General features: G+C 41.1%; 1 protein-coding gene across 3 annotated transcripts in view; it reads left to right on the top strand.

Annotated features, from left to right (window-relative positions):
- LOC122660188 (amino acid transporter AVT1A) overlaps positions 1-22,499 on the top strand; it is a 53,601-nt gene extending 31,102 nt beyond the window's left edge. For 2 of the 3 annotated variants that reach the window (XM_043855388.1, XM_043855389.1), the window contains exons 11-12: positions 19,693-19,752; positions 22,087-22,499. In XM_043855388.1, the coding sequence (XP_043711323.1) occupies positions 19,693-19,752; positions 22,087-22,179 (153 nt within the window). In that variant the 3' untranslated portion in view covers positions 22,180-22,499. Of the gene's footprint in view, positions 1-19,692; positions 19,753-22,078 lie in introns of all 3 variants that reach the window. The other variant, XM_043855390.1, reaches the window with a different exon arrangement.
- The last annotated feature ends 4,196 nt before the right edge of the window (positions 22,500-26,695 follow it).

Below are 26,695 nucleotides of genomic sequence, written 5' to 3' on the forward strand. Positions count from 1 at the left end.
TACCCAATCCAATTGTCTTCCCAGAGGCCAGATCCTGAAAAATACAATGGGAAGGAAAAAAAGTCACTTTGTAGTTAAGATTACGAGTGATACTACTAATGGAAAAAAGGTTAGTAGTAAAATTAGAAAAATGTGCAAACCAGAAGACAAAGGAAGGGAGGAAGTACAGTTGAGGATTCCTTTTCTAGATATGGAGGAAAGGGAACCATCAGTTACTTTGACCTTGTCTTTCCCAGAAGTGGGAGAATACCGATGGAATAGGCTAGAGGAATTGATCATGTGATCTGTTGCCCCAGAATCTATGATCCAAGGATGGGAAGCTACAGAAGCATAATGACCACCAAATGGAATATCTGACCGGGCAAAGTGTGAACCTGAAGGAGCAGAAGAGTTGGCAGTAGCTGATGTAGTAGAGCCGTAGAGGCAGCAGTAGCGGAAGACCTTAGCACATGTAGGAATGCCTGTAGATCATCCTAGGATTGACCAATGTCAGTAGCCGGGGCTATAGGAACAGATTCAGAGTGGTTTGCCTTTTTTTTTTGTCTTCTTCTTGGCAGCCCGTTTGGCCTCTAAGTCAGCTGGTTTCCCGTGAAGCTTCCAGCAGTTCTCTTTGGTGTGGTAAGTCTTGTGACAATGCTCACAAGTAATAGTCCTTGTAGTAGAATCACCAAGAGAAACATGTCCGACAAGTGCAGGAGTAGCCTGGGCAGCAGTCTGGAGGGCTGATCTGTCAGTAACAGGAGGGTGGACCATAGCAGCCCGACGGTTCTCTTCAGAGGAGACCAAAGCATAAGATTGTTCAAGTGTGGGAAAAGGGGAATGACCCAACACCTGAACACGAATCTGGTCATACTCCATGCTCAAAACAGCCAAAAAATCATACACCTGGTTTTGTCCAGATGCTTCTTATATATGTAATGATATCAGCAGCTATAGTGGGGTGGTAATCAGAAAAATAGTCCAATTGCTGCTAGAGACTGCGCAAGGTAGCATAGTATTTGGAGACAGATAACTCCCCCTGAGTAGTATTAGTGGCCGTCTTCCGGAGTTCATACACCTATGCATCATTACCAAGCTATCCATATGTCTCCTTGCAAGCAGATCAGATTTGATGGGCTGTATCAAGGAGAAGGAAGCCACTGGCAAGGTCTGATTACATTGAGCCAATTAAATAAGACATGAGTATACCATTGTTGGAGATCCATCTGGTCAAGAGAGGGCCAGGGGCAGTTGGCATAGCAATGGTGCCATCAATATGGCCCGTAAGCCCACGGCCAGCAATAGCAAAGTATGCCGAGCGAGATCAGATCAAATAATTGCTCCCATCTAGTTTGATAGGATTAGGGAGGAGATCACGGTTGTCATTCCTACCAAGTCCATCAGCAGCAGAAGTGCCAGTAGAGACTTCAGAGTCACCCATAATGCAGCAGAGAAACCCAAATCGCAGAGAAGGGCTGTGGTGATGAGAAACCCAAGAATTCCTTCAAGTTAAGGGCTGAAAATTGGAGGAGAATCCCCTTTCAATGGGAGAATATATGTCTCCAAAAATCAGCAGCAGCAGACAAGTGAAACCCCTAGATCAATATTGTCAGGGTTTTGGAAAAAAACCCTGTTTTGCTGAAATTGATGTAGGGAAGAATGGGCCTAAAAACTGAATTGTTGAAGCTAAAATTGAAGTCGAGTGTGCCTTTTATAAGTAGAGAACCACACTTCAAAAAATTAGAACCAATAGAAGTCGACAACTCCTAGATCGATAATTGTCAGGGTTTTGAAAAAAACCCTGTTTTTGTGAAAAATCGATCTTAGGGAGGTCTTCAATGCTGCTTGGAGATAGGAACTGAATCAGAGAAGAGAGCTTGTTGCAGTTCTTGGTCTTCAAAGAGGAAGATTAGTTCCTTGTAGCAGAGATGGAAGCAATCCTAAAAAAACTTGAAGTTCCAAATACCGTAGGCAGGTAACTTTGTCCCTATAGATAAAAAAATTGCAGCATTGAAGGAGGTCATTGAGGGCAGCAACAAGATCTGTAGATCACCTCATCAGTGCTGCCCTAGTGGGAGAATGAAAGCAAAGGAGATCAAGACAGAAGAAGAAGAAGAAGAAGAGAAGAAAAAATCGAGAGTGAAGGGGAGGAAAAAAACGAGAGTGGAGGGAAGCGAAGGTCCCTAATTCTTAACCTGCTCTGATGCCATGTTGAGAGATTTAGAATTAGAGAATAATGCTTGGTTAGTCTAAGGTAGACCCCAAACCATATATTTACAATAAGAGATAGAAAATACATGGATCGAATTGTCCCTAACATAGTCGACATGGCTGTACATGAAATAACAATAGGAAAAAGTCTAGAATACCCCCACAGTATTCTGGCCCAACAAAAACCAATTCTTCTCAGGCAATGGGATCGACACCTGTAGCTCAACAAACTTGATCTCAGCTCTATCCCCCTTTGGATTTCTCTGCCAGGGCTTCCGCTTCATTTTTGGTGTGAGGATGGTCTCAGTATGGTGGGCTCTGTTCTCGGGAAGCCTCTCTTCTCTTATGGAAGAACCAAGAAAAAAGATTGGTTGGCCTTTGCCAGAATTTGTGTGGAAGTTGCCGCCGATGCCCCCCTTCCTTCCCACATCACTGTCTCTGATACTGAAGGTCACTCTTTCCAGCAACTCATAAGCTTCGACTGGTCTCCTCCCCACTATGCTTCTTGTAGTGTTTTTGGTCACCACCAGGGTAATTGCTTCCCCCAGTCTTCTTCGTCTTCCCTTCCTACATCCTCTGGAACCCCCCAATCCTCCTCTTGAGCCTATCGTTCTCTCTGCCTCTCCTTCTTTCCTCACTCCAGCCTTATCCGCTCCTATTTTACCCTCCTTGCTCCCTCCTCCCACCGTCTCCCCCTTTGGTGGTGGTGATTCCCCTTCTCCCTCTCCCTCTCGGGGTCATTGTCGGCGTCGAACTCGTAAAATAGCTTGCCGCCGCGGCCCCAACTCCCCTTCCCCTTGCGATCTCTTCTTCGCTCCTTCCTCTTGTCCGGAGGTCTCAGGCGGCCTTAGGACTGCTGGTCCAAACCGATTCCTTCCCTTGGAATCTCTGCCTGACTCCTCCTCTGCTGTTCCTGCCCCTGTCATTGAGCCCCTTTCTTCCTCTGCGACTTTGGTGTTGTCTCGTTCCTCTGTTGACGAGTTTCTATCTTCCTCTGTCGCCCTAGCCTCTCCAGCTCCCAAGCCTTCCACCTTTAGTTTAGGGATTTTAGACTTTCTCAAAAGCCAAAAAAAACCCTTTTTGACACCCTCGCGGAATCCCCTTCTGGTGGACCCCCCGGTGACCCCTTCTCTCTCCTCTAATTCCATTCCCCGGCCCATCTCCCCTTCCTCTCTCGTTGCTCCCTCTGGGCCTATTGGGCTTGCTGGGCCCAATGGTCCTATTGCTCCTTGCTTTTCGTCTCTTTGTTCTAACCCTTCTTTTGAGGCTCCCTCCTTCGTGCCCCAGCCCAACGCTCCTCGCCGCCGTAACCCCAGTTCCCTCCTTTCCATAAGATTCGCCCCTACATTGCCTACTCCCTCCCTGGCGCGGTGAAGATTTTACCCCTGAGTTTGGCTATCAAAAATCATTCTTTTTGCCGTGTGGCTGTGGATCCGGGTTAGAGTTCGTGTTTTGTCGAGGCTGCCTTCAAATTGGCTTTTGTTTCCCTTTGTTTTGATTTGCTTAGTGCGTAGTTACTTTTCGGGCTATTGCCTTTTATTTTGCTAGCCCTTGCCGTTTGGCAGGTCTTTGTAATTGGTTTGCGCTGTTTCCTTCCCCCCCCCCCCCCCCTTTCTCTTCCCTTTGGTAATGAAATTTATTATGCATCCAAAAAAAAAAAAGTCTAGGGTTGGATTATAGATATGTTGGGCCTTTGATCCCATGGGTTTTCTTTGTAATAGACCACTTTTATGGGCCTAAAGTAGGGGTACATAGGTTGCATTCAGGATTAGCCCTATACTTAGTTTATTTTCATGTTTTCGTGTTTTAAATTGAACTGGTTGAACCACTGGTCCAATTTAAGTGATTTTAGAATATTCTTTTAGGATAGAATATTTTTAACTTAAGTTATATTTTAGGGTCTGTTAAGGATGTCGGTTAGAATTAGTAATCTGGGGGTGTTTGGTTTGATTTGTGTCTTATTTATGTTTCTAGTTTATTTTCTGTATTAAGGGTAGTTTAGGTATTTACTCTTGTAATGTGTTTAAGTTATTATAAATATATTGCCTCTCCTCACGATTCAATTAATTAGAATCGTGAGGGAGTTTTCCTGCTTCTCCCAATCAATCTCTCTTCTCCATCTTCTCCCCTCTTCTTCTCTACTGATCATGATTGCAGGTCTGCATTGTTTCATGGTATCAGAGCAGCAATTCTGATCCACAATCTTCCCCTCTCCTGCAGTTTTGAAGGAATTTCTGGGTTCTCTCTTATTGTGGTCCACAGCAACCATATGCTGCCTTATATTGCCTGAACCCTAGTCATATTATGATGAAGGACTAGGGTTCCCTGCTGTGCTAATGTTTGACTGCCTGCCAGTTTAATGGTTGAAGTGTTCTCTGCCCCCATCTAAGATCGATTTTCCAAAAACCCTGTGAAAATCGATTTTGTTTCTCCTGGGATTTTATTCTCTCTTCATTGGCTGCTGGTCTGGGGCTTTGTTCTCTGCTGTTTGAAGATTATTTGGCCATAAATTGGTTCCTTTTTTGGCTGCTGCTCACAGGGTTATCGGATCCCCTGTTTTTTTGCCCTATTTTGGGTTTTTTTGGCTGAAATCGATTTGGCTTAACCTGTTCCATTGGTTGGCTGCATCTGTCCAAGCTTTGAGACATCATCTTCTTGGTTATTATGGCTGATTCTAAGCCTCCTACAGATCACTTTAATGTGCAGATTACTACCATCAAGCTGAATGGTGCTTCGAACTAGCTTCTTTGGTCTCAAGCCTTTGAAGTATATGTTACTGCCCACCGGAAGATGTCCTACCTTACTATGACTCCTCCAGCCTCTACTGATGATAAAATATGAAGATTGGAAGGCTGAGAATACAACCCTCCTCTGCTGGCTTTGGAATAGCATGGAGTCCTCCATAGCCTCCAACGTGATATTTCATAAAACTGCCAAGGGTGTTTGGGAAGAACTCAAGGAGAGCTATTCTCAAGATACTAACCTCTCACAGATTTATGATTTGTATGAAAAGTTTTCTCCTTCAAGCAAGAGGGAAAATCGCTTGGCAAATACTACAGCTCTTTGAAGGGTATGTGGGAGGAACTCAATGTGTACCAACCTATATCTACTGATGCTGCTGTGATTAAGGTGCAACGTTCTGAATTTCTTGTTGCTAAGTTCCTCTCTGGGTTAGATTCTGATCTTTAGTCAGTCAAAAGCCAATTATTGACTAGTGAGAAGATCCCGTCTATGAATGAAGCTTACTGTCGCATACAAAGGGTTGTTTTTCCTCCCACGGTCAAATCTGATGCAGCTCCTGTCTCTAAGGATAATTCTGCCCTTTTTGTTTCTACTGGAGGGCGTAGTCGTGGTGGTGGTACCTCTTCTCGAGGTGGTCGTGGTTCTGGAGCTGGTCGTGGCCGTGGGGCTGTTTCTCGTGGTCGAGGGGCTGGTTCGAACCCTGTTGGTTCATCTTCTAATGATGCTGGTTCTCGATGGTGTTCTCATTGTGGTCGTCCTAACCACACTGTTGAAAAATGCTGGCTGAAACATGGCAAACCACAATGGGCTCGAGAGCAGTTTGCCAATGCCGCAGTCTCTGATGGAGCGGCTGATTCTGTGCATCCTTCTAACACTAATCATGGGTCTCCTACTGATGGTAGTGGTACTTCTAGTGATCTGGTTTCTCAACTGTTACAACGAGTTCAACAACTGGAGGCATCATCTTCTACTACTACAGCTACTCTTGCCCACTCAGGTACTACTGCATGTTTCTCCTCTTCATCCTCTCCGTGGGTCATTGACTCCGGTGCATCTTCTCATATGACTGGTAAGCCTAATTTATTTTCCTCTTTTACTCAGTCTACTACTTCATCTCGGATTTCCATTGCTGATGGATCTTTTATTCCTGTTACTGGTCATGGGGATATCCCCTTAATCTTTCCTTGACTAATGTTCTTCATGTACCTTGGCTGCCTCTTAATCTTTTGTCTGTTAGTCAGTTAACTAAATCTTTAAATTGCTCTATAACTTTTCATCCATCTCATTGTGTTTTCCAGGATCTCGCAACGAGGACGACGATTGGTGGCGGGCATGAGAAGGATGGTCTCTATTATTTTGATGTGGCAACTTCTCCAACAGCTGCTGTTGCTACTTCTTCTGGTGTTTCCCCATTGCATTGGCACTATCGGCTAGAACATCCTTCCTTATCCAAGCTGCGGCATCTGGTCCCTAGCTGCAAATCTGTCTCCCGTATTGAGTGTGGAGCTTGTGAGCTTGGCAAGCATCATCGAATTGTTTTTCCTTTGAGTCCAGAGTCTAGGACTCTAGGAGTACTTCTTTATTTCAATTAGTCCATTCTGATATTTGGGGTCCATGTAGGGTTAAGAGTCGATTAGGTTTTCGTTATTTTGTCAGTTTTATTGATGATCATTCTTGGATGACATGGTTGTACCTCTTAAAGGATAGATCTGAGTTTGTTTATGTTTTCAAACAATTTTATAACGAAATTCGTATTCAATTTGGTGCTCATTTGAAAATTTTACGTACTGATAATGCTCTGAAGATGGTTCAACATGAGATTTTTTCCTTTTGTTCTGACAATGGCATTCTTCATCAAACTAGTTGCTCTTATACACCACAACAAAATGGTGTGGTGGAGTGCAAATACCACCATTTGTTAGACATTACTAGATCATTAATGTTTCATATGAATGTTCCTAAACTCTATTGGACTGATGCAGTGTTGACTGCTTGTTTCTTGATTAATCGTATGCCTTCCTCGGTTCTTCATGATCAAATTCCCTTTAATGTTGTTTTTCCAGAGCGGGCTGCTTTCTCTCTTCCTCCTCGTGTCTTTGGTTGCCAATGTTTTGTTTATGTTCTTCGCCCTGGCCTTGATAAATTGTCTCCTAGGGCTATCAAGTGTCTGTTTCTTGGTTATTCTCGTACCCAGAAGGGGTATCGATGTTTTGATCCTATTTCTCACCAACAATATGTTTCCGCTGATGTGACTTTCTTCGAAAATACTCCTTATTTTCCTAGTTCTCCCAGTGATATTGACCTTACTGTTGATACTGGTGTTGTTGGTCCAGTTGTTACTACTGTTCCTCCTCTTCCGCTAGTTGCCAATCCTCTGCGGGTCTATCACCGCCGTGCCCAACAGCAGCCGGCGCCTGTGCTGCCTCAAAATGTTGCTGTTGCCCCTCTACTGCCACCAACTGAGTTTTTGCCTGCGGATCCTCCTTTAGATACTGATGACCGTCCTATTGCTTTGCGCAAAGGTACTCGTACTTGCATTCAAAATAGTTCCCTTTACCCATTGGCAAATTATGTTTCTGTTGCTCATCTCCCAACTTCTTATCGTGCATTTGCTACCACATTACACTCTACCTTTGTTCCCACTTCTTATACCCTTGCCTTATCTTACCCCCGGGGTGAAAACATGCTATGGATGTGGAGATGGATGCCTTGATCTCTCGTAAGACTTGGTCATTAGTGGATCTACCACCTGGTAAAGATCTGGTTAAGTGTCGTTAGGTGTATACAGTTAAGTACAATCTAGATGGAACTGTGGAACGGCTCAAGGCCCGTTTGGTTACGAAAGGGTTTACACAGACCTATGAGGTTGACTATTTTAAGACCTTCTCTCCGGTTGCGCGTTTGAATTCTGTTCGTATCATACTTTCCTTGGCAGTCAATCTTGATTGGCCTCTATTTCAGATGGATGTGAAGAACGCCTTCTTATATGGTGATCTCCGTGAGGAGGTATATATGGAGTAACCTCCTGGGTATGTTGCTCAGGGGGAGGATAGTGTCCGGGTTTGTCGCCTTCATAAGGCAATTTATGGACTGAAACAGTCTCCCCGTGCATGGTTTGATAAATTCAGCAGTGTTGTGGCTGGTTATGGGTTTTCTCAGTGCTATTCTGATCACTCTATTTTTGTTAGACGTCAGGGGTCTAACGTGGTCATTCTTGCAGTATATGTTGATGACATCATTATTATTGGTAATGATGTTTCTGGAATTGCACAGGTGAAGACTTATTTACATGATAATTTCCAAATCAAGGACTTAGGTAACCTCAGGTACTTTCTTGGCATTGAGGTTGTTCACTGCTCTCGAGGTCTTAGCCTGTCCCAGAGAAAGTATGTCCTTGATTTACTTGATGAGATAGGGATGTTAGGTTGTAAACCTATTGATACTCCTATGGATCCCCACATCAAGTTTGGTGCTTCTGATGACAAAGAGTTTGGTGACATACATCAGTATCGATGTCTGGTTGGTAAACTTATTTATCTCACAGTTACTCGTCCTGATATCTCCTTTGCTGTAGAGGTTGTTAGTCAGTTCATGCAGAACCCTAAGCAAGTACATTGGGATGCTGCCTGTCGCATTCTAAGATACCTAAAAAGTGCTCCTGGTAAGGGATTAGTGTATTATCGCCATGGTCATACCAACGTGGTTGGGTTCTCTGATGCGGATTGGGCTGGTTCTGATGGCGATAAAGATCGACCACAGGTTATTGTACCTTCTTTGGAGGAAATTTGGTCACTTGAAAGAGCAAGAAACAGACGACTGTAGCTTGTTCCAATGCTGAGGCTGAATACAGAGCCATGGCTCATACTGCTGCAGAGTTGATGTGGATTCGTTCGTTCCTTATTGAGCTTGGTTATTCCAGTGATCAGCTCATGGAGATGTACTGTGATAACCAAGCTGCTATTTACATTGCCAACAATCCTGTTTTTCATGAACGGACTAAACACATTGAAGTTGATTGTCATTTTGTTCGAGATGCTGTTCAGAAGAAGCTCATTGTCACTCCCTTTGTTCGTTCACAGTTTTAGCTTGGAGATATGTTTACGAAAGCCTTGTTTCGACCTCAGTTCTTGGATGGTTGTTCCAAGCTGGTTCTTGGTGATGTCTACGCTCCAACTTGAGGGGGAGTGTTAAGGATGTCGGTTAGAATTAGTAATCTGGGGGTGTTTGGTTTGATTTATGTCTTATTTATGTTTCTAGTTTATTTTTTGTATTAAGGGTAGTTTAGGTACTTACTCTTGTAATGTGTTTAAGTTATAAATATATTACCTCTCCTCACGATTCAATTAATTAGAATCGTGAGGGAGTTTTCCTGCTTCTCCCAATCGATCTCTCTTCTCCATCTTCCTCTTCTCATCTCCTTCTCCATCTTCTCCCCTCTTCTTCTCTACTGATCACGATTGCAGGTCTGCATTGTTTCAGGGTCCAAACCTCTACACGAATTTTAGAGAGGGAGTGTAATGTAGTCCTAGATAGGTAGGAGTTGCAGGTTTAATGGAGGTTAGGGTTTGATGGATGGAGGGGAAGGATATATGCGGGAAACTAAAATTACTTATTGGTTTGATCTCCTTCAAAGGCAGCAACAACAGCTTGAAGAAGCTTGATTGAATAAGAAGAAGGACCTCCCGATCTACAAGATGCAAGGAGTCGATCGGAGTCCACCAATCCCTTCACCTTGATATGATCCACAAGGTACCCTTGATATTACTCACAAGGCACACTCCCTTACAAACTTATATAGAAGACTCAAAAATAGACTTAGACACTAAAAAGGAAAGGCCTAACCCTATCCCTAACCTATTAGGTAACTTAAATTGACTAGGAAACTAGAATACTAAAGGAAATAGACTCAAAACATGGCTGGACTTATAGAGTCCTAATCCAGCCCAACTTACATCACATGACCACTTAAGTTGTTACATGACCACTTAACCAAGTCACATGATCACTTAAATTGAACCAATTGGATGTAACCAATTTGAACCGGTTCAATTAAAAAACATAAAGATAAACTAAGTATTGGGCTAATCCCGTATGCAACCTATTTACCCCTAGTTTAGGCTCATTAAAGTGGCCTAATACATAGAAAACCCTTGGGAACAAAGGCCCAACATGTATATAACCCAATCCTAGGCCTATTTCTAAAGAAATAAGCCAATTTCTATGATGAACCTGCATCAGAGTGTTTTGAATTTAGACTCAGCCTGGGATTTCCTATTCCTAGGCTGCATAGGAATGGCCTTTGGCCAATATAAATAAAGAACAACCGTGGGGGGCTCCTCTTTAGTCTTTACCTCACTGTTTATGAAATCTCTTGCAAGCTGCTGCAACTTTTCTTCTATTGAAGATCTGCTTTGTGTGTGATCAAAGCTGGTTGGATTGGTGTGTGATCCAATCGATACCTTGTGGTGTGAAAAGCCCGGGTGGTTCGTTGGTGAGATTGTTATCTGATCCAATCGACACTATGTGGTGTGAAGCCCGAGTGGTTCTTTTCAAGTTCTACAGCCCCCAATTCTATTTCTAATCCTCTACAGCCCCAAACCTTAGCTTTTCCCCTTTTTTATTTTCAATTTCCCATAACCTAAAATCTCCACAGACCTAACTGTTAGATATATGGCCAGAATACCGTGGGGGTATTCTGGACCTTTTCTTTGTTATTTTGTTAGTTTTTGTATTATGTGGTTTAGTCCCACATTGCTCGTGTACATATTTTACTATTCAATTATTCTTATAAATAAGAAGGTGCTTGGGATGGATTAATCATCCAAGCATAGAGTTCTAATTCAGATCCACTTAACATGGTATCAGAGCTGGTTATGAATTAGAACCATTCACGATTCCCTCCCCTTCTCTAATTCTCGATCTCTCTCTTGTTCTCTTCTCTCCTCTTCTTTCCTCTGTTTTGCATTGTTCTTCTTTGTCCCATAGGGCAGCACTGATGAGGTGATCTATTGATCCAGCTGCTGCCCTCCCTTGTTACCTCACATCATGATATGAAGAATTGATCGATAAGGTGCTGCACTCCTTTGCTGCGAATATTGAAGACTTCAGCCTTCATTGGACAGATTCACACTATATTACAAGGATTTTGTTCACTATATTGGAGCTTCAGACCTGCGGCAGATCAGTATTCCAGCACCTACATCAAGCTACATCAAGTTCCAGCCCTCAAGATCGATATCTCTTCACACTTTCAGGGTTTTTTTCAAAACCCTGACAATTGTCGATCTTGGGGTTCCACTTATCAGTTAATTCTGATTTTTTGAGGAGTGCTTCACATCTGTTCAAGTGTTCTTCGACTGCAATTTCAGCCTCACACAGTCATTTTCCAGGCCTCATATCATCTTATCGATTTCAGCAATTTCAGGGTTTTTTTCAAAACCCTGAAAATATCGATCTCAAGGTTTTCTCCTGCCTGCTGTTGCTGATTCTTGGAGACACTTATTCCTTTATTATTAGAGGGCTTTCATCCTTGTTTCAGCCCTTAACTTGGAGGTATTCTTGGCTTTCTCTTCACAACAGCCCTCTTCTCCGATTTGGGATTCTTCACTGTCTCCATGGGTGACTCTATGGATTCGACTGCTACTTATGTTGGTGATGGAAACAGCAAACCAGAGTATCATACTTTCTCTCCAAATCCAATCAAGTTGGATGGCACCAATTACCTACTTTGGTCTAGGTCTGCCTCCTTTGCCATTGCTGGCCGTGGCCTTACTGGTCATATTAGGGGATCCACTCCTATGCCTACTGAGGTTGGGGCTGCTCAAGACAAGTGGCTTGCCAACAATGGAGTTCTTATGTCCTACTTGATTGGTTCTATGGTTACAGATCTACAACACAATTTTCTTCTCCTTGATACAGCCTCAGAAATTTGGGCTGCTTGCAAGGAGACTTATGGACAGCTTGGCAATGATGCCCAGGTATATGAAATCAGGAAGAAGGTCCTTCACACTACTCAGGGAGAATTGACAGTCTCCAAATACTATGCTACCTTGCGCAGCCTTTGGCAACAATTGGACCATTTTTCTGATTTTCACCCAAGTACAGCTGCAGATATTACTTCTTATAAGCAACACATGGACAAGATCAGGGTTTATGATTTCTTGGCAGGATTAAATGTGGAGTATGATCAGATTCGGGTTCAAGTGTTGGGTCACAAGCCTTTTCCCACACTTGAACAGCCCTATGCCCTCGTCTCCTCTCGAAGAAAACCGTAGGGCTGCCATGTTGCACCCTCCTATTATCGCTGATCGCTCTCCAGTGCTGCCCCGCCACTCCTACACCTAGTGGCATTGCTTCTCTTGGTGATTCTACTACAGGTCTCGTTGTTTGTGAGTCATCACAAACCTTACCACACCAAGGAGAAGTGTTGGAAACTTCATGGGAAACCCGCTGATTTTGAAGCTAAAAGGGTCGCAAGACAAAGATAAAGACAAAGACCAAGGCCCATCGATCGAGATCATATCGCAACTCCTGCTGCGTCGACATGGTCTATCCCAGGATGATCTACAGGCCCTCCTTCGTATGCTCGGGACTTCAGCTGCCGCCGCTCTACTACATCGCCATCGCCAATTCTCAGCTCCTTCGTGTTCACACTTTGCCCGGTCAGGTATTCCATTTATAGGTCATTGTGCTTCTGTGGCTTCCCATCCTTGGATCATAGATTCTGGAGCTACAGATCATATGACCGGTTCCTCTAGTCTGTTTCACAGATATTCTCCCACTTCTGGGAAAGATAAGGTCAAAGTGGCTGATGGGTCCCTTTCTTCAATATCTGGAAAAGGACTCATCAACTGCACTTCCTCTCTTCCTTTGTCTTCTGTTTTACATATTCCTAATTTTACTACTAACCTTCTTTCCATTAGTAGTATTACTCGTGATCTTAACTGCAAAGTCACTTTTTTTCCCTCTCATTGTGTGTTTCAGGATCTGGCCTCTGGGAAGACGATTGGATTGGGTAAAGTGCATGGTAGCTTGTACCTGCTTGATGACGGTCGCTTCTCTCCACCACCTTTGCCTTCTCCGCTGCATTAGAACTCCTTGGTCTCTTCTGAACTTTACCAGTGGCACTCTCGGTTAGGTCACCCCCCTTTAGGAATTTTAGCTCATTTATTTCCTCGTTTGGTCACCCTACATACTAAGGATGACTTTTTTTGTGAGGCTTGTGTTCTGGCCAAACAGACACGTTCAAATTATCCTATTTCAAATAAAAGGAGTTCTTCTTGCTTTAATTTGGTACATTCTGATGTTTGGGGCCCTAGTCGCAAGCCCTCTATTTCTGGTCATCGCTGGTTTGTCTCTTTTATTGATTGTCATTCTCGGAACACTTGGGTATATCTTTTGCACACTAAAAATCAGGTTTTCTCATGTTTTCAGCATTTTCATAAGCTGATTCAAACTCAGTTCCAGGCTACTCTCCAAATATTGAGAAGTGATAATGGAACCGAGTTCTTGAATCACAATTTCAAAAATATTTGGCTGATCATGGCATCATTCACCAAACTAGTTGTGTTGATACCCCTGCCGAATGGTGTGGCAGAAAGGAAAAACCGTCATTTGTTGGAAATGGCCCGGGCTTTGATGTTTGGGAGGAATGTTCCTTCTCAATATTGGGGATGCGGTTCTCGCCGCCTATCTTATCAATAGGCTCCCTTCTCGGGTTCTTAATTCCCGTACCCCCTCTGATATTTTACTGGGTCATTCCTCCTTTATTGTCCCTCCCAAAGTATTTGGGTGTGTGTGTTATGCTAGGGATACCAGATCTCCAGGCAAGCTTGAGCCTCGTGGGCTCCGTTGTATTTTCTTGGGTTATTCTCCAACCCAGAAAGGTTATAAGTGTTACCATCCCCCTTCCCGTCGTACCTTGGTGAGTATGGATGTTGTTTTCCATGAGACCCTTTCTTATTATTCTTCACCACCTCTTCAAGGGGAGAGTTCTAGTGAAGATGTGCCCTTTGAGATTCCTCCACTAGAGGTTCCTCCGTGCTGCTGCTGACCTCCTTTGACTGATGCCCAACCTCCTTTGGATGATGTCCAAACTCCTCGCTGTTCCTCCCTCACCTAATGGGAATCCTTTACAGGGGGAGACCATAGAAAATAGTGTTGTTAATGTTCCTCTTCAGGGGGAGCTGACTCCAGTCCAGAGAACTATTGGTGCATTTCGAAGAGAATTGACAATTCCAACATACTCACCTACACGAGGGGCAGAACCAACAGAGGGCGCAGCAATCCCCTTTAGCACCAATACCCATCCAATTGCCGGCTCCAGATCCAGATCCTCCATCTCCTGGTAATCCCTCTTCATCCGACCTACCTATTGCTCACCGCAAAGGTACTAGGACTTGTACTTTACATCCCATATCTCGTGTTGTTTCTTATAGCTCTCTTTCTCCATCTTTTCGTGCTTTTGTATCCTCTCTTTCTTTTTCGATTCCTAAAACTTGGCAGGAAGCATCTACAGATGGAAAGTGGAAGGCAGCAATGTTGGAAGAAATGAGAGCACTACATAAAAATAATACATGGGAGCTTGTGACTCTTCCTCCGGAAAGAAACCGAGTTGGATGTAGATGGGTCTTCGTGGTCAAACGAGAAGGCGATGGTTCGTGGATCGATATAAGGCACGTCCTGGTTGCAAAGGGGTTCACTCAAACTTATGGAGTTGACTATCGGAGACCTTTGCATGCGAAGCTCAACTTTGTCCGGGTGCTATTATCTTGTGCTATAAATCTTGGGTGGGATCTTCACAGTTAGATGTCAAGAATGCCTTCCTCCTGGGGAGCTTGAGGAGGAGGTATATATGGACATTCCACCGAGGCTTCTCGATGACGGACGGGCAAGGTCCGTAGGCTCAAGCGTGCACTTTATGGGCTGAAACGATCACCTAGGGCATGGTTTGGCGATTTCACAAGACTATGATTTCAGCAGGTTATAGGCGAGTAATGCTGATCACACTTTGTTTATCGGACGAGTTGGTGACAAGGTAACTCTTCTCATAGTCTATGTGGATGATATTGTGGTCCTGGTAATGATGGTGATGCTATCGGGATTTGAAGCTCCTCCTTGGCCGTGAATTTGAGGTCAAAGATCTTGGTCCTCGAAATATTTTCTAGGGATAGAAGTTGCTCGCTCTTCAAAGGGCATCTTTCTTTCTCAACGAAAATATGTCCTTGATCTATGACGACACAGGGCTGCTAGGTGTCATCCTTGGATACTCCTATGGAAGCTACTACAAAACTTAGGGAGAAAGAGGGTGAGCTTGTTGACAAGGGTATTTATCGCAGTTAGTGGGCAAGTTAATCTACCTTTCTCACACACGACCGACATTGCGATTCTTTGTGAGTTTGGTGAGCCAGTTCATGCATGATCCCTATTCCTCTCATATGGATGCAGTCCGTCGTATTTTGAGATATTTGAAGTCTGCTCCAGGAAAGGGAATCCTTCTATCTCCCACGGGTCACCTTAATATTGAAGCCTATACTGATGCCGATTGGGCTGGTTCTCCTGACAGGAAATCTATCTCTGGTTACTGTTCCTTTGTTGGTGGGAACCTTGTCACATGGCGTAGCAAGAAGCAGAATGTTGTGGCCAGGTCCAGTGCTGAAGCCGAGTTTCGTGCGATGGCCCAAGGAATTTGTGAACTTCTGTGGCTTAGAGGATTATTACAGGATATCGGTATTGCTATTCATCTTCCCATGATGCTTTATTGTGACAATAAAGCAGCCATTAGCATTGCTCATAACCCTGTCCAGCATGATCGTACTAAACACGTGGAGGTTGACCGACATTTCATCAAGGAGAAGCTTGAGGCCGGCCTCATTTGTGTTCTTTTTGTGAAGTCTACTGATCAACTGGCTGATGTGTTCACCAAGGGACTGAGTAGCAAGCTGTTTCATCCTATCTTAGTCAAGTTGGGCATGCATGATATATATGCTCCAACTTGAGGGGGAGTGTTAGATATATGGCCAGAATACCGTGGGGGTATTCTGGACCTTTTCTTTGTTATTTTGTTAGTTTTTGTATTATGTGGTTTAGTCCCACATTGCTCGTGTACATATTTTACTATTCAATTATTCTTATAAATAAGAAGGTGCTTGGGATGGATTAATCATCCAAGCATAGAGTTCTAATTCAGATCCACTTAACACTAACCAGCCTGCCAAAACCTGTCATATTTGGATCGATTACTCTCCTGCCATATTGGGAAATTCTATCCAAAGATTAGCCCCATCCTCCCACTCAAACCCTAGAAAACCCCACTTCTATTAAAACCCTAGAAACCCTACAAATCTGACCAATTATCCCTCATACCCTCCTAAGAAAACAATTCAAGTTTGGTTAACTTCTGACCAGCCAAACCCTATAAATCCATCTTTTCCTCTTTTCCAAAACCCGAAACCCTAACCCTAACGTGCTGCCTATTGTAGTTTACACACTTTCGCTCATCAAACCATCTCAGGACCTTCACTAATAAAGTCCCCTACACCTGCCTAGTATAACCAACCCCTCAAACCCTAACCCTAACCCTAATTTTGACCTAAACCTCTTTTCTGCCCCAATCGGCTTACCAGTTCATAGCAGATCCTTTTGTACTGGCTCCTAGTTGGTCTCCTACCAATCTAGGACTACATTACAAGGCTTCCCTCCCCCCCCCCCCCTTCAAAAGTTCTTGTTCTTCAAACATATTTAACTTTTTCAAACTTTTTAAAAATATTATTTTAATGAATTATAGAGAATTCATATTGGTCCAAAGATTTAACCCATGACTGTAAGAGTTTGGGCCCACCAGACACTTCTCAGTGGAAAAAGAAAATTTGTTGGAGTGGAATGACTGCCCACATTGTTGGCATTGGAATCCTCAAAGAAACTATAAAAATTTTAACTATATTAAAATTTGGAAATCTGCATATCCACTTCAAATTCAATCCATTTACATTCTTAAGAGTCCGGATCAGCTCCACATATGTGGAGAGCATTTATTCTCCACATATGGTGGTAACCATCCACGTGACCAAGCTCTGACCGGCAACCTTCTACCATTGTTATTGTTTTTTATTATTTTTTAAATATAATTAAATGATGGGACCCACGTCTTCTTCTTTTACCCGGAGCTATCAATCTGAAACCAACAACTGCTTCACCGGAAATCTCTCCCATTTGAACCAACGAATTCCTCTTCTGAAAGACGCCTTGACCTTCCCGACGGCGTAGATTTTGTATTTGACCATTCGTTACTTCTTCTTCACATGAGCTTCGTTGAAGCTCCGGCTTCTTTTACAATGACGGCCCCCTTCCCCCCCCCCCCCTCCCCCCCCCGTGTCCAAGAATGAAAAAAGAAAAAAAAAAACCCCCCCCCACACCCCCTTTTTTTTTTTTTTTTTTTTTTTTTATTAATTTTTAATTTTTTTTATAATATTAACTACCTAACTTTCTCCCTCTCTCTCTCCCTGCTTGAAACACTTCTTCCATTTATTTCTGCGGTCTTATGAATCTGCAAATTGTTCCCCTTTTCAAAGCTTCTAAAATTTAATCCCACAACTCAGATTTTCAGATCCTCCTCCAAAACCTTGGTTCAATCTCGGATTGAAACTTAATTAGATTTGTCGTCTCGATTTGTGTCCAGTTATTTGATCTCCTCTTATGCTTCTTCTTTTTCTTCTTCTTCCATCTCTTGGTTCTCAACCAGAGAACTATTGCAGAGGCCAAGCCTCGACATTTGAACAATTGCAGAGACCAGCCCATTAGAGTAGCGTTTTACTCTCTTCATTTTCTGTTTTTTAATGTATTTCTATTTTTAAATGTAGTCACTGTTTAGAATCCCAAAGAATTCAAAATCGGAACTCAAGGCAAGCTTAGGTCCTAATAGACGTTGTCTGTCAAAATGAGAGAAAAAAATATTTTTATTGTTTAGGACAGAGGAAATATCCCTACCATGGACAACAGGGCGGGAGCAGATGGGGGTTGGGAAGGGAGATCAGGGGTGGGGGCGCAGGAATGAGCAGAGGGATGAGGGCGGGAGTTGCAGATGATGATGCGGGGATGGGAGTGTGAAATCAGAGCAGAGTGAGGGGATGGGGTGGGCGGTTGCAGTTGATGGGACGATGGTGTTTAATAAGGAAGAAAGAATAATAAAAAAAAAACAAAATTGTTGGAAAAGAGAGAGATAAAGGAGAGGATATGGGTTCAATAGGTAATAGGTTTTTAAAGGAACACGTGTTGAATAATCACCATATGTGGAGAGTGTTTATTCTCCACATATGTGGAGATGATCCGGACTCCATTCTTAATCCTGACCTGTTATTTGGTAAATTGATCTTGCTGGATGTTCTATAATGATTTGTTCCTGAAGCACTTACTATTACTTGCTCATTGGAAACTGGTTAGTCCTTTTCAATAAATGATATAGAGAAAGCATATGTTATTCTTCTAGCTTGATTCAGTAAAGCTTGAGGGAAAAATAATGATTTGGTCATCGCTGAAGGATGATTATTCATGATCTGTGTGTGGGGACTTTGCATTAAAAACTCTGGCTCCTACTTTATTATGACCATCTGATGTGATGCCATACAACACTCAGATTGATCGACTGTAAAGTTGATTTTGGTTTTGAGGCTGTTATAATTCCATCTCTATGTTTTCTAAAGATAGTGAGGAAGGATCTCCTCTTATGCTTCTTCTTTTTCTTCTTCTTCCATCTCTTGGTTCTCAACCAGGGAACTATTGCAGAGGCCAAGCCTCGACATTTGAACAATTGCAGAGACCAGCCCATTAGAGTAGCGTTTTACTCTCTTCATTTTCTGTTTTTTAATGTATTTCTATTTTTAAATGTAGTCACTGTTTAGAATCCCAAAGAATTCAAAATCGGAACTCAAGGCAAGCTTAGGTCCTAATAGACGTTGTCTGTCAAAATGAGAGAAAAAAATATTTTTATTGTTTAGGACAGAGGAAATATCCCTACCATGGACAACAGGGCGGGAGCAGATGGGGGTTGGGAAGGGAGATCAGGGGTGGGGGCGCAGGAATGAGCAGAGGGATGAGGGCGGGAGTTGCAGATGATGATGCGGGGATGGGAGTGTGAAATCAGAGCAGAGTGAGGGGATGGGGTGGGCGGTTGCAGTTGATGGGACGATGGTGTTTAATAAGGAAGAAAGAATAATAAAAAAAAAAAACAAAATTGTTGGAAAAGAGAGAGATAAAGGAGAGGATATGGGTTCAATAGGTAATAGGTTTTTAAAGGAACACGTGTTGAATAATCACCATATGTGGAGAGTGTTTATTCTCCACATATGTGGAGATGATCCGGACTCCATTCTTAATCCTGACCTGTTATTTGGTAAATTGATCTTGCTGGATGTTCTATAATGATTTGTTCCTGAAGCATTTACTATTACTTGCTCATTGGAAACTGGTTAGTCCTTTTCAATAAATGATATAGAGAAAAGCATATGTTATTCTTCTAGCTTGATTCAGTAAAGCTTGAGGGAAAAAATAATGATTTGGTCATCGCTGAAGGATGATTATCATGATCAAATGATTGTCTTGTGTGTGGGGACTTTGCATTAAAAAACTCTGGCTCCTACTTTATTATGACCATCTGATCAATTTTTGTTGGTGATGCCATACAACACTCAGATTAGGATGGTTGAATACAATATTCACGACTGTAAACTCTATGGGATTTAATTGATGATTTTGGTTCTTGTACAGGCTGTTATAATTCCATCTCTATGTTTTCTAAAGATAGTGAGGAAGGCAACCCGATTACAGGTAAACTAGAAATTAACTGTTGTCTTGCCATCTGCAGCAACTTTCCCCCCTTCTTTTTATTTGAGAAAATGTCTTTCCCACAGAAAGATCAATTATTTGGTTCATAGTTAGTTTTTTGGATAATAACTGTTATTACAAATTTAAGAGAAACGCACCCAGTGCATGAGGCTCCCGCCACTGTGGGGTCTGGGTCATAATGTATGCAGCCTTACCCTGCTTTCGCAGGGAGGCTGTTTCCAGACTCAAACACGTCACCACTTGGTCACAATGGAGAAACCTTACCGTTGCACCAAGGCCCGCCCTTACAAATTTAAGAGAAAAAGGAAAAAAATAGTTTCTGTTCTTACATTGAATCCGTAGATGCGTAAAAATTGTTGTCCCAGTACCTAAGGTATAAAAAATTATTCCTTACTAAACATGTGCTATATTTTTTTTTTGTACATTTATATATCTTTCTAATAAAGTATGTATCGATATATGCATGTGACTTTTTTATATTATGCACGTGTGCTGAAATTTCTAGATGTATTTTTACCTCTTTAGAGTGAATTGTACCCAAATGTAATCCACACCATATTCTTACCCTTTCTTAAAGTTACCAACTATTCTTAGGTGCATCTTGCATTGGATATGACTTGTTTGTGTCAAACACAATTAACTTCCAGTCATCAATGATCGGAGTTGTGGAACTTGTCAGAGAGATTCCCTCTCCCTCTCCTTTGAGGTAACTGGTCTCCTTAAGGCTGCACTTGGTTGTTGGCCTGGGGTAGAGAAGAAAAGAAGAGCAAAGTTCAACACCCCCTCTCCACCCCCCCCCCCCAAAAAAAAAAAAAGAAAGAAAGAAAGAAAAAATAATTTCTTTTTCGATGGATGCGATTTGAGAAAAATAAGTTCATTAACTTTTTCCTTTTTTTCCACAATTTCCCAACAACATAGGTGAAATTCTAACTCAACCAAATAAAGAAATGCTTTTTTCTGTTTTCTTTACTGCTACGTCTGAGAAAGCAACCATGCAGCCTAAAGTGTGACATCTTGGATACAAACAACTTGAGCGTTCTAGTGCACTGAAGCCTTACTAGTAATAACCCAAAAAAAAAAGAAAAGAAAAGGGAAGTATTTAGATCCTCTAAGAGTTTGATTATTGCGTTAGCAAATTTGGTAGTTGGAACTTGTGCAGTACCAAATTTAATGTTTCCACAGGTACCAATAGCATAAATTTTGCAGTCATCTCGTCCCTCCTGTGCAAATGTGCATGGGTGCCACTTTAGCATGAGGTCATTAATTCTCCCAACTTTGCGAACATCTGCAATACCTGTGCTCCAATAATTTCTGTAATTGGTCAACAATATAGCTAGCTGGCATCATCCCAAATTCCCACTACATGTGCACAAAAGGGTATCAGAGGAGTTAACTTAAATTATGACCCCTTACAATTCTTTAATGATCATCTGTGATACAAGGAGAGGTAAAGTCCCTTTCTGATTTAGGTTTTTGGGTTCCTTTGAATAGATTTTCACATTCATATTTTATGTCCATCTGACTTGCATTCAGTTGCATGGTTTTAAAACTGGTAGACTCAATTTGGAACTCAGCCAAGTTGACTTAGCTGTCTTTTTAGAAGCTTTTCTCTTGGATAGAACCTGTCAAATTGTCAACCATGAACTCAGAAAAACTCTGTATGACTCCACCAAGCAGTAGCAAGTTGATTCAAGTCTCCAAATCAGCTTCTAAATTTAAGTACTTTTTGTAACTGTTTTATTTATTTATTTATTTTTTTGTTATTCTCAACATTATTATTTTAACTTGCTTACCCAAATTAAAATACTAACCAGAATTTAACTGATTTACTGAAACATTACTCCTTGTTTATATGTGAAGAAAGATTGAAATCTTTGAACTGAGAGTCTTTTAGAACCTGCTGGACCATTTAATGCCACAGTTCGCTACGTCCTCGGTTATTCCTTTAAATTTTTAGGTTCATATTTTAATCTTGATGAGAGAGAAATGACCAAAAAAGACGATTCTTGGGAAAAAAAAGTTGGAATACCATAGTGTGTAGGTTTTACACCAGTGCTACAGGAAATAAGAGGGATAGTGTTAGTACCAAATATAGAGAATCTAATTAGCAGGTTTCATCTTGATGTTATCTAACATCATAATATTGGATGATGTTGACCCTCTGATTCGTGAGCCTTTTCCTTGATTGCGAGATTAAATTAAATTTTTTTTTTTGCTGCCAAAATTGGCCTTCCAATGAAAGATGATAGGTGGATGTATAACAGTTAAGTCTTCCCTATATCTATGTTTTTCCTCATTATTGTCTTCTCATTTCAGGTAATTCTGAGTTGCTCAATAGCTGGATTGGGCATCATCAGTGCTGGTCTAGGAACATATTCTTCATTGTCCCGAATTGCAAATAAATACTGAAGTTCTCGAAGTGACTCAACAGCCAGGTATTTCGGATGTGTGGATTCCCCTTCACATGATGGGTTTTTGCCTTGCACCTTAAATAAGATTCAGATGTAATATATGTTCAAGAAGCCTTGTTCTGGTATTGGGAAACTCTTGTTTTAGTATTTTGTTAGTGCAACTTGAGGCATAAGCACCTGCATAATGGAAGTATGACTACTTATAATCATGCTCATTGTATCACAGATTCAGTTTTATTAACTGGAGCTGTAGTAGGCTGTTCAGGTTGTAGAATATGATTATTGATTAGACTTGACATGCGCAACCTTGCATGTTTCTGGTCGCTCTCGTCTGTGTCATCTTGTGACCTCTTAGCAATATTTGGGTCTGAATGATCATTTTAGCTCTAGTGGTCATTTGTGATGGTTGGATGACTAAATTAGTTCCTTGAATGGAGGGGGAAGATCTTTGAGTTCCCTCTGCCGGTGGCTTATGCTGGTTGGATGACTAAATTAGTTCTTGGCGTCAATGAGTGAAGTGTCAAGCTATAAAGGGCTTCCATCCCAGAGATTACATACCAGTCCAATGTGCAATGCTGCCATGTTGGTTTTGAGAGTTATTGTAGAACCTTGCCGAGAAGGTCAGCCAAAGAAGTAAGGAAGATAGGATAGTTGGATTGGACCAAGGTGGGTACCAATTTGATGGGTTTGTCTGGGCTTTATGAGGTATTATTGCAAGGGCTTGGCTGGCCAAGGCCCCATAATCGATATTGGGCTTAGAAAGGAAGATTAGTCTGACTCTGTTACGGGTAGGCCCAATCGCTGGGTATGAAAAAACAATTAGCATAAGGTGCTGTAAATGAGAGCAAAAGTTACAAGATTGTAAAAATACCTTTAGATTCCATTTCCAGTATAATGGAACTCTAGAATCCTAAAAAAACATAAAAAAAGGGGGTAATTTTTATAATTTATGAAACTTTAAACCATATCCCATACTTGTTTCAAATTAAAATTTGACCAGTGAGATGGCTTTGGCTCTCTTATCACATAGACCCACCCACACCCACCATATAAACTAAGGGCAAGAGATCACTGTCTGATTGTGTAGTGCTGCACCTTCTAAGGGTCGAGCTCCTCTACGGCATGGGGGTGTGTAGGAAGATGTCCGGCACACCCCTAGAGATCGATACATGGTCGAGGTGCCGTTTGAACAGCGAGGATTGATGCGCACATCTGAGCGTGGTGCACATTCGATGGAGAGAAGGATTTTCAGCTTGGGTATGCACATCCATCTTCGCCGTTTGAATGGCACTTTGGCCATGTGTCGCCTCTAGGGTTGAGCCGGACACCGTCCTAGCCTGATCCAACTTCTAATGTTCCAATCTGCAGAAGTCAGAGCTTGAAAAGAAAATTTTATTTATAATCACCCTTCTCATCATCCGAATAAATAGGAGAGTCAGAGAGAATACTAAAACAAACCCTTCTTCTTTCTTCTCTTACATGATTAGGAAGTAAAAATTCTCTTTGACATTAAAAAAGCTCCCCAGATCTAATTGATAACATCAGTTTAAGCCCCACCTAAACCTGTCTTTTAATTAACAAAACTTCTCACTCATTCAAACCCCGCTTTGCTTTGAAGCTGTTTAGCTAATAGAATCTTTCAGAAAAGAAAAAAAAATAACTGGTTTGGGGATTGATCCACCTGCTTTAGAATACTAATAATATAAAAAAAAATTGCACATTAAGCAAAGCATGCAATAGTACTTTTGTACAAATAAATTCCATTTTAGGTAAGGGCAGTCTCAAGTTTCAAGAGTAGAGCATGAAATTAACACTTACTTCAATATTTATTACTGTTCCAAGTCATAATCCACTGCCACCTCCAAGCATATTTTGGGGTGATTAATTTCATCCTCCCATGTGGTTTCCAACTCCTAGGGAAAAAAAAAAATATACAGAGCTTGGATCTATTAGGGTTTTGTGCATTATATTCTCTTGACCTTTCTTCTTGAACCCCATGTGTATATATATATATCCACATGGGCATATCCCTCAATTGGAACTTGAAAGTGGAAACTAGTTGCAGTTTTGATATGCTCTATATTATATAGCCTCTCTCAGTCTCCCCCTCCCCCACCACCACCAATTTAAAAACAATAAACCATTCAAAGCAACAGATAAAGAGGATATATAATTGATTAATTGAGCAAAAAGTAGTGTTATTAATATGTGACTTCCATTTACATATCTCATTTTTAATATGGGCATGAGAGGGGTGGGGGGAAGGGGAACAGGTAAGCGTGGTGCACTAAAAGGTGAAAAGGGTCTGCAAAAATCTTCAAAAAGATGAGCAATAAAGCATGTTGTTGGTTACATAAAATCTCTCATTGTTTCTATTTGCATTATTAGATTATGTTTTGAATATATTATTCTTTATTCTTTATTCTTCTTGATTTCCAAGAAAGGAACCCTCATGTAATATAATAGTAATACAAAAAGGAAAGAGGATCAATATGAATACACTTTTTTTTGGGGTAAAAATCAATATGAATACACATCCCTAAAGGTCTTAATCCTTTTCTAAACATGACATGGCAGCCTCAACTTTTGGAAGATATTTAGAGGAAGTAAAGAAGAGGAAAATAATTCAAAAATGATACAATATATTCCTTTGAAGATAAAATCTTTTTGAATCCTTCCCCAGCCAAGTGCTAATTAACATGAGGGTCGGTGTTAATATATGATGAGTTAGTTCATGTGATAGAGAACCTCACATCTATTATATTTATTTCATCGATCAAATTTTAACCTAATAAAGAAAGTGGCTCAAACTCAGATTCAATGTTTTAATAAAATTATGAAAATAACATCGGTGGAAATAAATACAAAATTTAAAATGACGTCTTCTATAATTTTACCTACTTCCTCTACTCATTTTAAGAGAAAAAAAGAGATGCCATTGTGAACATTCCATTGCAATTAAATTAAGAAATAGCTATAACATAATTTTGTTTTTTTGTTTTTTTTTTATAGATACAAAGAGTTTCTTGAGATGCTTTGATCCAAAAAAGAAAAAATAAGGGAGACCATAAGGACCAAAGTCTCCTTTGACAAACACAATTTTTAGACTTAGGATTTTTTTTTATTTTTTGGTAATAAGACTTAGGAATTGTAGTCAATAAAATTAAGGGTGCTATTGTAACAGCTTAGCTGTTACAAATTATTCGAGTTTATGTAAGAGAAGTTAAGAATAGTATGCGAATTTACTATGTGGAGAGCTAGGGTCCAGAGAAGCAAAAATACTTGGGTTTCTTGTATGGTTTTAGTGCACGTTATCGGTCATCTTTAAAATCAATATGATATCGATATAGATCAGCACATATCAGACAAGTTTGCTCCTAGTTTTTTTTACTGTTTTACCCTTGATTCGTACCGTTTCATTGATACAATTCCGAAATTGGTGGCTAGTGATACCAATACAAATCGTCCAATACTGATATCTCAAACCGTGATTTCTTATGAATAGAACATCGGATAAAATAAAAAAAAATGCACAACTAATATTGAATTTTTTTTTAAAATGAACAAATGAATTTAACAGATGAAACAAGGCTATCTAAGAAAAGGTCAAATAGATATGATTTAGGTCCTTAGGAGAGGGGGGGGGGGGGGTGCTAAGATTATAAGTGCTTCTTATAGGAGTCTCTTTCAAACTTCATTTCTATTTAGGTTATCTTTTTATCTTCTTTAATATCTTGTCAAAAAAAGGTGGCAGTGATGTATGTTGAAACATGGAGAATTCGTGAGGAGGAAAGTAAAAGCAATGAATGGAACTCTTCTTAAAAAGACCCTTTTTTTGAGTCTATTATTAGACTTTTTTTTTTTTGTTTTTTTTAAAAGTCTTGTTGAGGGGTTGATTCATTAACGCGTGGGGTTCACCTTCACCCACACTCACTCGGTTGGAGGCGCCGACCCATTTTTGTGATTATATGCACTTCCATCTTATCTTCTAGAAAAACAACCGAGGAGTGATCTCACTTTTTTTTGTTTTTTGGTTTTTGTCTTTGGAAAAAGTTTTCTTTTCTTCTGAACTTTGTTTGCTTACCAACTCCTCCTCTTCCTCTCTTCTTACTACTAAAAGTTCAAACCCTGCTTTTTCAATTCATTGAATTGCTTGAATTTGGAACCTTTTTACACAAATAAATTTCAAAGGTCCACCCTTCCTGGATGCATGTTTACACCACATATATTTATATATGAGAAAGGAAAGAGAGAGAAGATTGAAGGGAAAGGATATATCTTCATTCTTCATGGAATATTATAATAAGATCTATGGATTAGGATATCAACAAGTAATTAAAAGAGTAGTACTACGGCTGCAACAGGGTTGGGTTGGATCGGACTTTTCAAAATTCCAGTAAAATCTTGAGTCTCCTTAGCTAGGCCTAGGCCTAGGCCTAGCCTGATCCAGACGCAGGTCTGAATAATCTAACTTTGGCCCTGAGTTAGGGTCGATTTTGGGTCAGGCCGGACTG

Source organism: Telopea speciosissima, chromosome 4 (assembly GCF_018873765.1).
Source record: "Telopea speciosissima isolate NSW1024214 ecotype Mountain lineage chromosome 4, Tspe_v1, whole genome shotgun sequence".
In the NCBI taxonomy this organism is placed as follows: domain Eukaryota; kingdom Viridiplantae; phylum Streptophyta; class Magnoliopsida; order Proteales; family Proteaceae; genus Telopea; species Telopea speciosissima.